General features: G+C 65.6%; 1 protein-coding gene across 3 annotated transcripts; it reads right to left on the reverse strand.

Moving 5' to 3' along the window:
* Positions 1-469: 469 nt before the first annotated feature.
* On the reverse strand, positions 470-10,049 carry GTF3C2 (general transcription factor IIIC subunit 2). Of its 3 annotated transcripts, XM_084516045.1 has the most exons (18): positions 9,794-10,048; positions 9,403-9,718; positions 8,299-8,593; positions 7,656-7,750; positions 7,226-7,303; positions 6,780-6,878; positions 6,356-6,580; positions 6,020-6,131; positions 5,723-5,840; positions 4,295-4,326; positions 3,933-4,062; positions 3,570-3,714; positions 3,148-3,309; positions 2,723-2,810; positions 2,518-2,646; positions 2,098-2,229; positions 1,305-1,412; positions 470-1,181 (listed from the first exon to the last, which is right to left on the reverse strand). In XM_084516045.1, the coding sequence occupies exons 1-18, from the start codon at positions 9,945-9,947 to the stop codon at positions 975-977; spliced, it is 2,625 nt and encodes an 874-aa protein (XP_084372171.1). In that variant the 5' UTR covers positions 9,948-10,048; the 3' UTR covers positions 470-974. The 3 variants fall into 3 exon arrangements, with proteins under 3 accessions (XP_084372171.1, XP_084372172.1, XP_084372170.1); XM_084516046.1 differs by having other exon boundaries at positions 2,098-2,189; positions 9,403-10,049; XM_084516044.1 differs by having other exon boundaries at positions 9,403-10,048.
* Between the last annotated feature and the right edge of the window lie 2,887 nt (positions 10,050-12,936).

The following is a 12,936-nucleotide window of genomic DNA, read 5'->3' on the forward strand; positions in this document are numbered from 1 at the left end:
GCCCCTGGGAGCCTCCAGTGCTGCTCTGCAACGCCAGGGGCCAAACCCGGCACAGCCCTGGGCACGGGGACCATGCACCAGTCAGGAGCACTGCCCCAGGCCCAGTGCCCAGTGCTTGCTGCTGTGCTGGGGGCTCTGCCTGTCCCCTCCCTCCCCGCTGCATCCACACTGGGATGGAGCTCGCCCCGAGCTCTGGGTGCCCTGGTTTTGCTCCCAGCTGTGAGGCCCAGGCGGGGGCTGGGTGCTGCCGTGCCTTGGCCTGACCCATTCCCACCTTTGTGAGTCTGTCTGGTGCACCTGTGGCGTGTCTGTGTCTCATTGTGCAAGGACTCCAGCGGGTGGCTGCACAGCTCGTGGCCACCAATAAATGTGTCAGAGCAGCCAAGGCATCCGCACAGAGGGGAGCGGGGAGGGCTCTGACAGCGCCGCGCCCCAGGCCTCCCCCCACGCTAGCACCACCAGCACCCCGTACAAAACAAACCACATTTACTGCACCGCTGAGAACACAGGCTCAATGTGAGCGATTCCAGAGCTCCCGGCGCTGCTGCAAGCCACATCTGCCCCACGCAGGGCAAGGCCAGCCCGGTCCCCCCCACCAGGACCCGCACTGTGGGGTCTGCCAGCAACGGGAGGGGGGCAGGCGAGCGCAAGCACAGCCCCACATGCGTCTCCGTAGCTCTTCCCCTGCATCAGACCCTGAGACCCGCAGCTCAAGCCATAGACACGACCCCAGTCCCACTGCCCTCCCCGCACCAGCTCAAACCAAAGAGCGCAGAAAGGACCCATCTGGGCCCAGAGCACGAGGACGAGCGTCCTGAGCATCCTGGGTGACAGCCAGGAGCAACCATCCCTCCCCAGGGCAGGCCCCGGGTAAGAAGCACCAAGAGGGGCACGCAGCCCCTGGCACCCAGCAGCGCAGACGCCGGAGCTGCTGCTGTGGGCGAACGCAGGCAGTGGCAGCGAGGGGCCCCCCGCTACTCGGCTGGCAGGGGGGAGGCTGCGGCGGGGCCGGGGCTGCAGGGCTCAGCCCCGTACAGCGAGCTGAAGCGGGCACGGCACTGCGGCAGCAGCTGCTGGTCTGTGCCACACGCCAGCCCCGCCACGCAGTGCGCCCGCACGATGCCAGCCTGCCCGCCGGACAGCAGCCAGCCCTGCGAGTCCAGGTTGGGGCTGAAGCGCACCTGCGGGAGGAGAAGGGGGTCAGGAGGGACGGGGCCGAGGCACCAGGACCCCGGCCCCCAGGGGCAGCACGTGGCAGCCTCTGCTCTCCTGGGAGTGCTGATGGCTCGGAGCAGCCACCTCACCTTGTGCAGGGACTCCAGCTGCAGGCGGTCGAGGCTCAGCTCTGCCTTCACCTCCTGCGAGTGCATCCTGCGCATGGGCTCCCGGCTCGAGAAGTTCTTGAAGCTGCGCTGTGAAAGGGCAGCACGGTGAGGGGCAGCACAGCACGAGGAGCTGCACGCACAGGAGTGGCAGGCAGGGCTTGGCCAGGGGACTGAGCCTGCCACAAAGGGCAGCACAAACCACCCCCCCGGGGAGTGACTGGAGCAGGGAGGTCCCCCTCAGCCATGCCCTGCCCCAGGGCTGGCAGCTTGGATGTTCCCCATCCCTGGGGCCCTGGGCGTGCAGCCTTTTCCTGAGACCCCTCACAAAGGGCTCCAAGGACAGCCTGGCACGGCAAGTACGGGCCCAGGCAGGCTGCAAGCCCCAGGCTCCTTCCCAGTGCTGAGGGACCCAAATTGCTGCCTTGTACCCAGCACACCCAGAGCTTCATCCTGCCCTGGGCTCGTGTCCTCAGCCCTGCTCAGGACCAGGCACAGGGCTCACTGCTGGGGCTGCCCAGCCAGGCAGACCCTGCTGTGAGGCCCGGGCTCCCTGGGCACAGAGCAGAGCATCCCCTTGCTCTCTGGGGGGGCTGCTGAAGTCAGGCTGTGCTGGGTGAAGGGCTGCCGCGCAGTCTGTGCCACTTCCCCATGCACTGCTGTCCCCACACACCCAGCCACAGCCCAGTTGACCGGGCTCTCCCCCTGCCCCATGCCCCGAGGCCACCACCAGTCCTGCTCCTGGTCGGGAGCACTCCATCCTCTGCCCTCGTACCAGGTCCGTGTCCCGAAACCGAATGTAGGCCTTGGCCACCATCTCGCTGTAGAGCCTGGTCTTCGGCAGTGCCTGCTCACCATTCTCTGGTCCTGTGGGGCCGCAGGGCAGCAGATCAGCTTTGTAGACTGGCTGTGGGGGAGATGCAGCTGAGGGCAGGGCAGCGGGTCTGTCCGTGCCCCTCAGGTGGCCGCAGCACCAGGGACAGCACCGGGGCTGCAGGGACCTTGCCACAAGGACAGGGGACAGAGAGGGGACAGAGAGGGGAAGGCCTTCCCCATGCACAAGCCCTTCCCCAAATGTCCTGGTGCCTGTGCCCAGACGTAGGACCCCTGGCAAGGGCCGGGTGTCAGCACCCACCCAGCAGCCCAGCACACCGCCCAGCCCAGCTCGGTGCACACACAGGCAACGGCCGCTTACAAATCTGCGGTCCGACGAGCGCTTGACGTTGAGGGGATTGATGGCCAGGTCGGGCAGCACCGCAGCCACCAGCTCGCCGGTGATGTCTCCAGCAGCCACCGTGTTCAGCCAGTCCGAGCCAGAAATGCTCTGCAGGAGGAGACGGGGCTAGGGCACAGGGCCTGCGGCAGGCCCCTGACCCCCACACGGCTCTGCTGCCTCTTACCCACACAGTCCCCTTGCGAGGGGCCACAAAATAAGCCTTGAAGCCCAGGTACCCGGCGTCAATGTAGTGGATCCCACAGAGACCGTAACTGCAACAGAAAGGAAGGGATGAGGGGACAGCTCTGAGCTGCCACCCCGAAGGAGCGGGAGCCCCGCAGCCCAGGTGCAAGCCACATCCCCAGGGCTGGGAGCTATTCCCAGCCCTGCCCAAGGGCATTGTCCCCCCCTTGCTAGCCTGGCTTGTGCCCAGAGACAGATGCCCTCAGCTGCACCACCACCACGGCTGCGATGCAATGCTCCGTGAGCAGAGCTCGCCCTCACATTCCCAGGCAGGGAGGGACCAGAGGGGACCTCGCGCTGGGGACAGACAGAGGTGAGAGCAGATCCCAGCTGCAGAGCAGGCACCGTGATGGCCCCAGCACTCACGAGGCATAGCAGTTGTCCTGGGCCACGGTAACCCCGTTGTAGGGCAGCAGCCAGGCCACCTCGGTGCTGAGGAACCGCTTGATGCTGTTGATGGGCTCGTAGAGCCGCCGCAGGTCCCAGAACTTGATCTTCCTGTCATTCCCTGCCGTGACCAGGAAGTTGCTGAGAACCAGGAGAAAGGCAGCACTGAGACCCCAGAGCAGAGCTCTGCCTTGTCCCCGCTCCTGCAGCACAGCTCCCACAGGAGCAGTGCAGCCACCCCTCACCCCAGGAACCCCAGTCCAGCCTCGGTGCCTTGGAGGGCCAAGTGCCACCAGCGCTGAGTCTGCTGGAACCCATCTTGGCACAGCAGCCTCGTTGGCAGGAGAGAGCCTGCTCCGTCAGGAAGCACTCGCTCCCAGCACCAGCTTCCCAGCCCTCACCTGTTGGCTTTGCACCACTCGATGCTCCGCACAGCATGGTCGTGGGCTAGGAAGCTCTGGAAAGGGTAGAGCTTGAGGGAGCCGTCGGGCTGGCACACACGCTGCAGCAGGGACTTGGTGAGCAGGTTCCAGATGGCCACGGTGCCTGCAGGGCGCACACAGGACAGCTGCCCCGCTTCTGCCCCAGCACAGGGGAGCGACTGGGCACAGGGCAGAGGATGCACAGCACCACACTGGGGGACCTGAGGCAGTGCGGAGCAGGAGCACGAAGCTTGCGGTGTGACTGCCTGCTGCAGGGCAAGAGCTGCGCCTTGAAGGCTCTGCCACGGGACACAGCCTACCCTGAGCAAGAGGGGAACTCACCATCATAAAAACCAGCCGCAAGGTGGTGGTGGGGCTTAGACGGCATCCAGGAGAGGCTGAAGCATTGGCCACTTTCTGATGGGCTCCCTGCCTGGATAGAGCCCACCTGGAGCGTGGTGGTACACTGCACCTGGATGCAAAAAGACAAGCGTAAGCCACAGCCCTGTGCTGTCACCACCTGTCCCAAGAGCCAGGGCCACGCAGGTTTGGGAGCACAGCTCTAAGGCTGCTGCCCCAAACACGCTGGGGCCAGCGAGCTCCGCAGGCTTCCTGATGCCCTCCCCAGCTCCCCACCAGCCCCAGGCAGGAGGCTCGCTGGGTGTCAGCCCCAACAGGGGAGCACAGCAGCAGCAGACACTGACCTTGCAGATAACGTGCTTGGGGAGGGACCCATCTAGAAGAGAGCAGAGGAAGGTCAGGACAGCCACCGGCTGCAGGAGCTGCTCGCAGCCTCAAATCTGGCCTGGTGCTCCCAGGTCCCTGGCCGGGGCTCCCATCCCTGCCCTGCCCACTCATGCACCCAGACGATGTGCGTGCACAACAAGATGCCCGCAGGACCCCCGGTGCTGGTTCTGCCCGCAGGAGCATCCCTGACAGTGACACGAGTGCTGGGCAAGGAGGAGTCCCACCTCCAGAGGGGGGCTGCCCTCTGCACGCAGCAGAGAACCAGGCACGTCTGCATCTCAGAGCAAGGCAGCCACAGGCAGAGGTGGTGCCGTGCGGATACAGGAGAGCCATGCGCCTTCTCTGGCACTGCAAGCACACCAGGGCACAGCGCAGAGAGGAGCCCCGGGCTGGGTGTGCAGTGGAAGCACTGGGGCAGGCACGTGGGGGGCCCAGCAGAGCCGTGCTGAGCCGGGAGCCACAGCACACTGCAGCCTGGCAGCGATCCCGCAGCTGCAAATCCCCACCAGCACCCCGACGCGACCGCGCGGCGCAAGGACAGTCCGTGCTGCCGCAGCCTGGCTGATGCGACACGACAGGACCCAGCTGGTCCACGGGAGCTGTGCAGGCTGGGGAAGGATCCGCGCCTGCTGCTGCAAGCTCCCCACGCAGGGGCTGCGGCAGCCAGCGCAAACCGTCCGGAACCAGCGGCCTGGGAGGGGGCTGGGAGAGGCAGCACCAGCAAACGGCGCAGGCGGCGGCGCCGCACGCTGCTGGGGGCTGGCAGGCACGCGCCGGTGCAGGGAGCCCATTTCCCACTGTCAGCAGCGAACGTATGGGCTGTCAGCCACGGCTGAGCGACCACGAGCGGCACGCACAGGTCATCAATCTCGCTCAGCACCCAGCAGATGAGGCTATTACAAGCACCATTAGGCAGTGCCAGACGGGAGCGCAGAGCCCCGGATCCACACGACAAACGGCCAGGTGGGAAGGCGCAGCTCTGCCCCAGCAGGACGTGCTCCCCCCACCGCCCCCCATGGCAGGCAGGAAGGCTCAGAACACAGGGGTGCAGCCGTGCCCTGCAGTGATGCCACTGAGTGCCCCCACAGCCCCCAGTCGGCAGCACCTGGGCGTGCTGTGACCCCCAGACAACGGCAGCCGCCCCCCCTCCTCTCCTCTCCCCTCCCCTCTCCCACCAGGCCCCATCCCGCAGCGCTGCCCCATCCCCACCCCGCTCACCGCCCCACTGCCTGCATGGCTCCCCGTGGTGTCAGTGCCCCGCTCGCCCCCCAGCACGGCACACACACCCCCCACACACCCTGCGCCGGGGGTGGGCAGGCCCCGGGCTCGCGCGCTGCCCCCCCGGCACGCAGCGACGAGGGGCAGGGTGCCACAGCTCTTCCTACCTTTTACCTGGGTTCTCTGGCAGCTCTGCAGGGCGCTGGGGTGCGGGAGGGCGTACAGCACCACGCTGCCGTCCGAGAAGGCCACAGCCAGGAGGCCCAGCCGGCTCATCTGAGGGTGCTGCAGAAACACGCAGGGGCCCTCAGCCTCCCGTTGGCTGTTGTCAAAGGGGCGAGGGCCCCCTGCGCTATCCTGCCTGGCCAAGGCAAGGCTTTGGCAGGGACGAGGAATTCACAGTCGGCAGGACAAAGCCAAAGGCAGCCCGAGGGCTGGCACGGCCTCTCCCACCGCACACCCACCTTCCTGGAGGTGCTGGGCGGCTCCCAGGCACCGCTGGGGCAGAACTTCATGTCCCAGACGCAGCCGTGGTCGGTAGCAACAGCGTAGGCCAGCCCAGCTTTGTCGGCAGAGCTGCAGGCATGGGTTGAACGGTGAAAAACAGCGGAGCTGGTGCCCAGCAGCTCCAGCACACAGCAGAAGCAAAGCTGGCTGCCAGCACCGCCCTGCGAGGCTCAGCCTCTGGGAGAGGAGGAACCGCCAACAGCAGCAGGCTGCCACCAGCCCCACCACCAGGGTTCAAGGGGCCCACGCCTGCCCCTCTTCCCTTTTGGGGGCCATCCCCAGGCTGGACTCACCCCTCCTGCTGCAGCGTGCCCAGGCTCCAGAGCTGCAGCAGCGCCGGGCCCCTGTGGAGCCCCGCCACGCTGTGCGTCTCATCCATGCTCTTGTGACAGTACAGGCACACGTACTGGGGGGCCGCCGAGCCCTCCGGGGTCGGGCACCACTCCATCGCCCACACGGGGCCGCCCACAAAGAACGACACGTCCCGGCGCTCCTCGTGGGGCTGCAGGGAGTTGAACCTGCCGGCAGGAGGGCAGGTCAGGCTGCTGGGCAGGAGCAGCACCACCACGGGACAAGGCACGGCAGCATCCAGCTGCCGCAGAGCCCCAACACAGGGCTGGACACGGCAGGATCCCAGAGCACGCAGCGGCCGTGCAGCCCGGGGACTGGGGGGCACCGTAACGCCTCCCAGCACCCCGGAGCAGCCCCTTCACCAACCTGTTCAGCCTGTACAAGGCACCGTTGTCTTCAATGCCCTCCCGCTGGATAGTGAAGAGGGGAGACTTCTCCTCCACTGGCAGGTACGGGGCAGCTTCGCTGGGGAAGCAGAGGAGTGTGAGAGGACGCCTGCAGCCATCCCACCCCCCACACAGCACAGCACGCTGCTGCTGGCCTCCCTGGGGCACTCGGACTCCTTGGCCAAAGCCGAGTCCCCCAGAGCCCGTGAGAAGGTGCCATCTGCTCTACTAGGACCTGGCCCTAAGAGGGGGAGGCGGGAGCACAGCCCTTAAGGCCGATCCTCCCCTCTCCACCCCAGCCCGCTCCCCACCATGCCAGGACTACCCCAAGATGCAGCCTGAGTGCAGGCAGCGCCTTTGCCACGCGTCCCTTCTGTGCCACGCGTCCCTTCTTGCCCCTTGCCCTCCCTGTGCCGCTGACGGTACCTTTCGGAGAGACACGTCCACTTGTGCACCAGAGGGATCCAGTCAGGGAACTCCCACCGCGAGTACTTCTGCTCCCGCCTGCAGCGGATGTAACGGGCATCACCACCCTGCTCCCCAGCAGCACCGCGGGGCTCGTGCCCTGCTGTGTCCTGGCCACGGCGCACCCCTGCCCTGCTGAGGGCCCCCAGCTCCATCCAGACCCCACACAGCCCCACGCATGGCCCCAGGCAGGGGCTGCACAGCGGTGGGGACGAGATGAGGCTGAGGTGAGAGGGTTCCCATTCTGTCCCCAGCAGGTGCCAGCAGCACACTGGTGCTCCTGATAGGAGCCCTCCGTCCTCGCACCTATGGCAACCACTACGGACACCACTGCCCGCCGCAGCCAGCCCAGCCCCCCACCCAGCACTGCACCCCCCGGCCCTGCACTCACAGGCTGCAGGTGATGCTGGAGCACTTCTCCACCGGGACCATGACGGAGTTGGGGAAGCCGTTGGGAGCAAGGCCTCGGCACTGGGGCTTGGATCTCTGGGCACAAGAGCAGACTCAGCACAGGACCTGGCCAGAGGACTCCACCCGGGCCGCCCCAGCCTGCCCAAACCTTCCCGCGAGCCCCTGGGGGCTGAGCCTGCCCAAAAGGCACTGACACAGCGCACAGGCGCAGGGCTTTCTCCCAGTCTCCACAGCAGCAGTCACCCAACACCGTGTCGCTCTGTGCTAAATGCACAAAATCCTACAGGGCAGCCTCCAGGACCCTGCCTTAACCTGCCATCAGCTTCAGCAGCAGCCTGGCACCCCGCACGCTCCCCCAGGAGCACAGCTCCCTGTCCCCACCCAGGCTCTCGGCTGCCTTTGCCTGCTGTTAAGCCCAAGGAGCTCACACCTGGACTCACACCATACAGGAACCGTGCCAGCCCTGACAGAACCTTGCTTTGGGGCTGACCTGCCTCAAATAGACAGGGTGGGTGGGCAGGGGTACGTGCACACACGACACATACCAGGCGGCAGCTCAAACGCCGTGTCATTTATGGCACGCCAAAGGTAAGAATCAGTCAAGGCAAAGACCTTGCCCTTACCCCTGCAGATGACGTCCTCGTGCTGTGCCGCCGATGCGGCTCCAGCTCCGACTCTGACACCTCGCTGAGTGCAGCATCGCTGCCTTCCTCCTCCTCGGCCTGCAGCAACACCTCCTTTGAGGGCACAAAGTCAGTGTCTTGTGCGGGATCATCGCTGTCAGTCTCCTCCTCCTTTTTCCTCCGACGCTTCTTCTGGACACGCTCAGGCTCTGGCTCTTGGGCACCCTCGTTGGGAGCTGGGGGCTGGTACGCAGATGTCAGCTCCTCCGCCAGCTCCTGGAGGTAAAGCAATGCCCTGGAACAGCGAAGGCATCGCCCAGCAGTGAACAGAGGGAGCTGCACTCAGCCCGGCCAGCACTCTAGCGCTGTCTGGGCACACAGCGTGCTCCAGCACTGCCCAGTCAGGCTGCACCAGCACCCACCCAGATGGCACGGCCAGCACCCAGGCCCTCCCCAGCCTCCCCAGGCCCTCCGGGAGCAGCTGGGAAGGCATCCAGCATGCAGAGTCGTGCCTGGCCTGCTGCCAGCCAGAAGGTGAGGCAGCCGGAGAGCTTCCTGCGAGCTCAGCAGAGGAGCTCCTGCGGGGACACGCTGCCGCAGCAGGTGCTGGGCGCCCCTCAGCACGGGGTGAGGGGTCGGGCACTGCAGCTCCCAGCTCTGCCCCGCAGACCAGGCGGCTCAGGGGGTGCCTGCGCTGCCCGACCGGCCTTCAGAGGCCCCGCGGAGCAGCGTGTGGCTGCCACATGGATGAACCTCCCCCCGGCTCTGCCAGGAACCACCTCTGCGCCGCCACAGGCGGCCCCCTGCTGTCAAACGACGCGTGCTCAGCCGCAGCCCTGGCTGCTGTCCACACCCCACTGCTGAGCCCCGGGACCTTCTCCTACAGCAGGAGCTGGTTCCGTGGGAAACCCGTTTGAAGCCCGTTTGTTCCATAGGGAACCAGTTTGTCGCAGGATGTAGGACAAACGCTTCAGGAGCGGCACTGAGGTGCCTCAGACGAGGAGGGGCCTCACGGAGCCCTGTGCCCGCAGCCCTGAGCCTCCCCCTCCTCCCCTCCCCTCCCGTTCCCCTTCCCGTTCCCCGCCCGGCCCCGGCCCCGCTCACACTCTGGCTGCCCGCCTCTTGGGGCGCCGGCCGGGGGCGGCCTCCAGGCCCTCGGCGGCCTCGCTGCCGTCCAGCGCCTTCTGCACGCAGAGCGGCTCCGGGGCCGGGCACGGCAGGTCCCGGGACAGCTGCAGCACCAGCAGCTCCGCCTTGGACTTGCGGCCCCGCTTCCTGGGCGCGGCGGCCACGGGCCCGTTCCCCGCGCCCCTCGAGGTCTCGCCGCTGCCGTCGGGGCCGTCGGGGCCGGCGTCGCTCCGAGCCTCGGCCGCGGCCGCCCCCTCCCCGCCGCCTGGCGACGGCTCCAAGGCCGGGTCCCCTGCGGAACGGCACGGCCGGGTCAGCACCGGGCCGCGGGACAGCGCCGCCGCCCCCCGGAGGACCCCGAGCTCACCCGCGCGGCCCCGGCCGCGGCCCCGGCTCCGCCCGGCGGCCGCCGCTCCCCGTCCCGGCCGGCCCCGGCGGCTCCGGTCCCGGCAGCGCGGCCCGCGGGCGGCCCCGCCCGGCCCCGCGGCCCCGGTCCCGGCCCCGGCCCCGCGGGACGCCATGCGCCGAGCTCCGGGAGCGCCTCAGGCCAGCGCCTCCCGCATGGCCCCGGCCCGGGCCGCGCCGCCGCCACCCGCCCCGCGCGGCGCCGGGCCCGGAACCCGCAACATGGCGGCGGGCGGCGCGCGGCGATGGCGTCACCGGGCCGGCGGCACCGCCCGGACACGTGCGGCCCCCGGCACGTGACGGGGGGCGGGGCGGGGCGGGGCGGGGCGGGGCGGGGCGGGGCGGGGCGGGGCGGGGCGGGGCGCGGCGCGGCGCGGCGCGGCGCGGCGCGGGCGGCTGCCCCGAGCGCAGGTCCTAGCGCCCCGGACGGGACTTGCTGAACCGTCCCCTCGTTCCTCTCCCTGAACGAGGGGGACCCCGGCCCGGGAGGGGCAGATGCGGGGGGCTGTGGGCGGCAGCGCGGTCCCTGCCGCCGATCCCGCAGCGTCTCCTCTCCCCGCAGATGACCCCGACGACCTGATCGTGCTCCGCAAGGGGCAGGCCCAGCTGGGCGGCTGGTCAGAGAACAAGTCCTTGCGCCTCCTCAACCTGGTCTACGACGTGACACCGCCCGACCTGGTGGATCTGGTCATCACAGACCTGGGCATGATCCCCTGCACCTCGGTGCCCGTCGTCCTGCGCGTCAAGAACGTGGATCAGCAGTAGGGGCGGCAGCACGGACCCTAATAAAGCAGGCCCCGTGTTAACGCTGCGTCTGACCTCTGTGGTGCGGCAGAAGCCGCGTCGCCCCGCGTCATCCCGGGCTCGGCTCGGCACTGTCCTGGGGCATGCGGTCCTTCTGCCCAGCTCAGCCTTGCCCCTCTCCTCCTCCCGCGCCAGGCTGCGGCCGGGAAGGGCCTTCCCCGTCCCCGTTGTCCGACAAAAAGTTCGGATTTGTCACCCGGCGTGGGGTGAGCCGATCCACGCGCTGGGTCGCGATGCTGCTGCGAGTGCGAGACCCTCCGATTTCGGCGCGGGGAAGCAAGTGATCGACTCAATACGGGTGGTGACACAAGCTTCAACTTTATTGCGCAGATACCCGTGTATTTATGCACACAGCTATAATTATGCCTACTGGCCACTATCCTACTGGCTAAGCCTAAAAGTGTCGCAAAAAAAATACTGTTTCTCCTACTTGCGGTTACAGCCCATAAGCTACTCCCTTACCTTCCCGGGCCTCAGATCCACCTGTTTCTCTCTCTCTCTCAGGGACAGACTGCTCCTTGCATATTTTCACAAGAATGCTTCTCATCCGGCCTACTCCGTGGCTATAAGCTCTGTATTTTCTTTGCCTCGCTTGTACAATTCCTCTAGGGACGCGTGCCCTTGCTCTTTGAGCCATTCTTCAACAATTCCCCCTTTTTCTTTTTGTACAAGTGCCGTGGTTTAACCCGGCCGGCAGCTAAACACCACGCAGCCGTTCGCTCACCCTCCCCCCTCCCTCTCTGGGACGGGGGAGAGAAATGGAAAGTGAAGCCCGTGAGTTGAGATAAAGACAGTTTAATAAGACAGGAAAATAACAATAACAATAACAACAATAACAATAATACTACAATGATGATAATAGTACTACTACTAATAATAATGTGTACAAACAAGTGATGCACAATGCAGTTGCTCACCACCCGCTGACCGATGCCCAGCCTATCCCCGAGCAGTCCGGCCCCCCACCCCAGCTAGCCACCCCTATATATTATTCAGCATGACGTCAGATGCTATGGAATACCCCTTTGGCCAGTTTGGGTCAGCTGTCCTGGGTCTGTCCCCTCCCAGCTCCTGTTGCACCCCCAGCCTGCCCGCTGGCAGGACAGAGCAAGAAGCTGAAAAATTCCTTGGCTTGGTGTAAGCACTGCTCTGCAACAATTAGAACAGTGGGGTGCTATCAGCACTCTTCTCATCCTAAGCCAAAACACAGCATTCCACCAGCTACAAGGAAGAAAATTCACTCTGTTCTAACTGAAACCAGGACAACGAGCAAGGCCCCATTCGTCATTTTTGTTACCCCTTTCATAATACAACTAAAAGCTATTTTGACAACGATTATCAGCAGTACAATAAGCAGCAATCTCAAACCCTGGGGGATACAAGCCAAGGGGAAAGGTTCGCCAAACAGGGATTTCAACCAGGTATCAAACGGGTTAGCATTCCCTCGTATTCCATGCACACGTTCTTTTAGCCAATCCAACCTTTTATGGATCGACTCGCTGTGATCTGACAAATTAAAAGAGCACGTTCCTTCAAAGTCCTCGCAACCTTGGGCCAGCAGCAAAAAGTCAGTGGCTGCCCGATTCTGCAACACCGAATGTCGGAGACTGTCCTGTCCGTATCATCCACCACTGGAGAGAGGATGGCGGTGGTTGCGTTGAACCGTTTCACTGTCCAGCACGCCAACTTTTCTATTGTGTCAGCGCCCGCGCGGCTGCCAGCCCTGGTGTGAAGGAGGAGGCAAATATTCGCGCGGTTGCTGACCGTAATTCATCATCATCTTTACGGGCAGGTGTCAGACCGCGCGTGTCTCTTTTCGCTCTGCTGGACGTCGTCTTGGAGCTACTCAGCCAGTCCTGGTGGCGAGGTGCAAATAACCTGTTCTATCTCTAGGGACCCGTGCCCTCGCTCTTCGAGCCATTCTTCAGCAATGCTGCTTATTTCGGAACTGCAGAAGCCCAGGTACCAGGGGCTTTCCCCCAGAGCCGGCACGCGTAAGGATTTTCCGTGCCAGTCGTCGTACACTCCCTTATCGGTACCGTTCCGTGTCCGCACCATCCCCTGGCCTCCGCTCGCTTCCATTAATAGCAGGCTGCTGACACGACAGAGTCGCTCTGCGCATCCTCGGAGAGGCAGGGTCCCTCGTTGGGACGGGGTCTCCCAGCGTCGGGGTGCGATTTTTGCTGTTGGAGCGGGGCCGGCTCGCAGCCAGTCGCCTCCAAATACTCCGGACCTTTGGTTTTCAGCCCGCTGTTCACGCGGTGTCGATCTGTGAGGTACTCAAGGGAACAGCGGGACGTG

This window comes from Aythya ferina (assembly GCF_964211825.1).
Source record: "Aythya ferina genome assembly, chromosome: 3".
In the NCBI taxonomy this organism is placed as follows: domain Eukaryota; kingdom Metazoa; phylum Chordata; class Aves; order Anseriformes; family Anatidae; genus Aythya; species Aythya ferina.

Coding starts and splice junctions, on each gene's coding strand:
- GTF3C2 (XM_084516044.1), bottom strand. CDS start 9,947: ATGGCGTCCCGCGGGGCCGGGGCCGGGACCGGGGCCGCGGGGCCGGGC. Junction 5,841..6,019: donor CGCCCAGCACCTCCAGGAAG/GTGGGTGTGCGG, acceptor GTGTTTCTGCAG/CACCCTCAGATGAGCCGGCT. Junction 4,327..5,722: donor CCAGAGAACCCAGGTAAAAG/GTAGGAAGAGCT, acceptor GCTCTCTTCTAG/ATGGGTCCCTCCCCAAGCAC.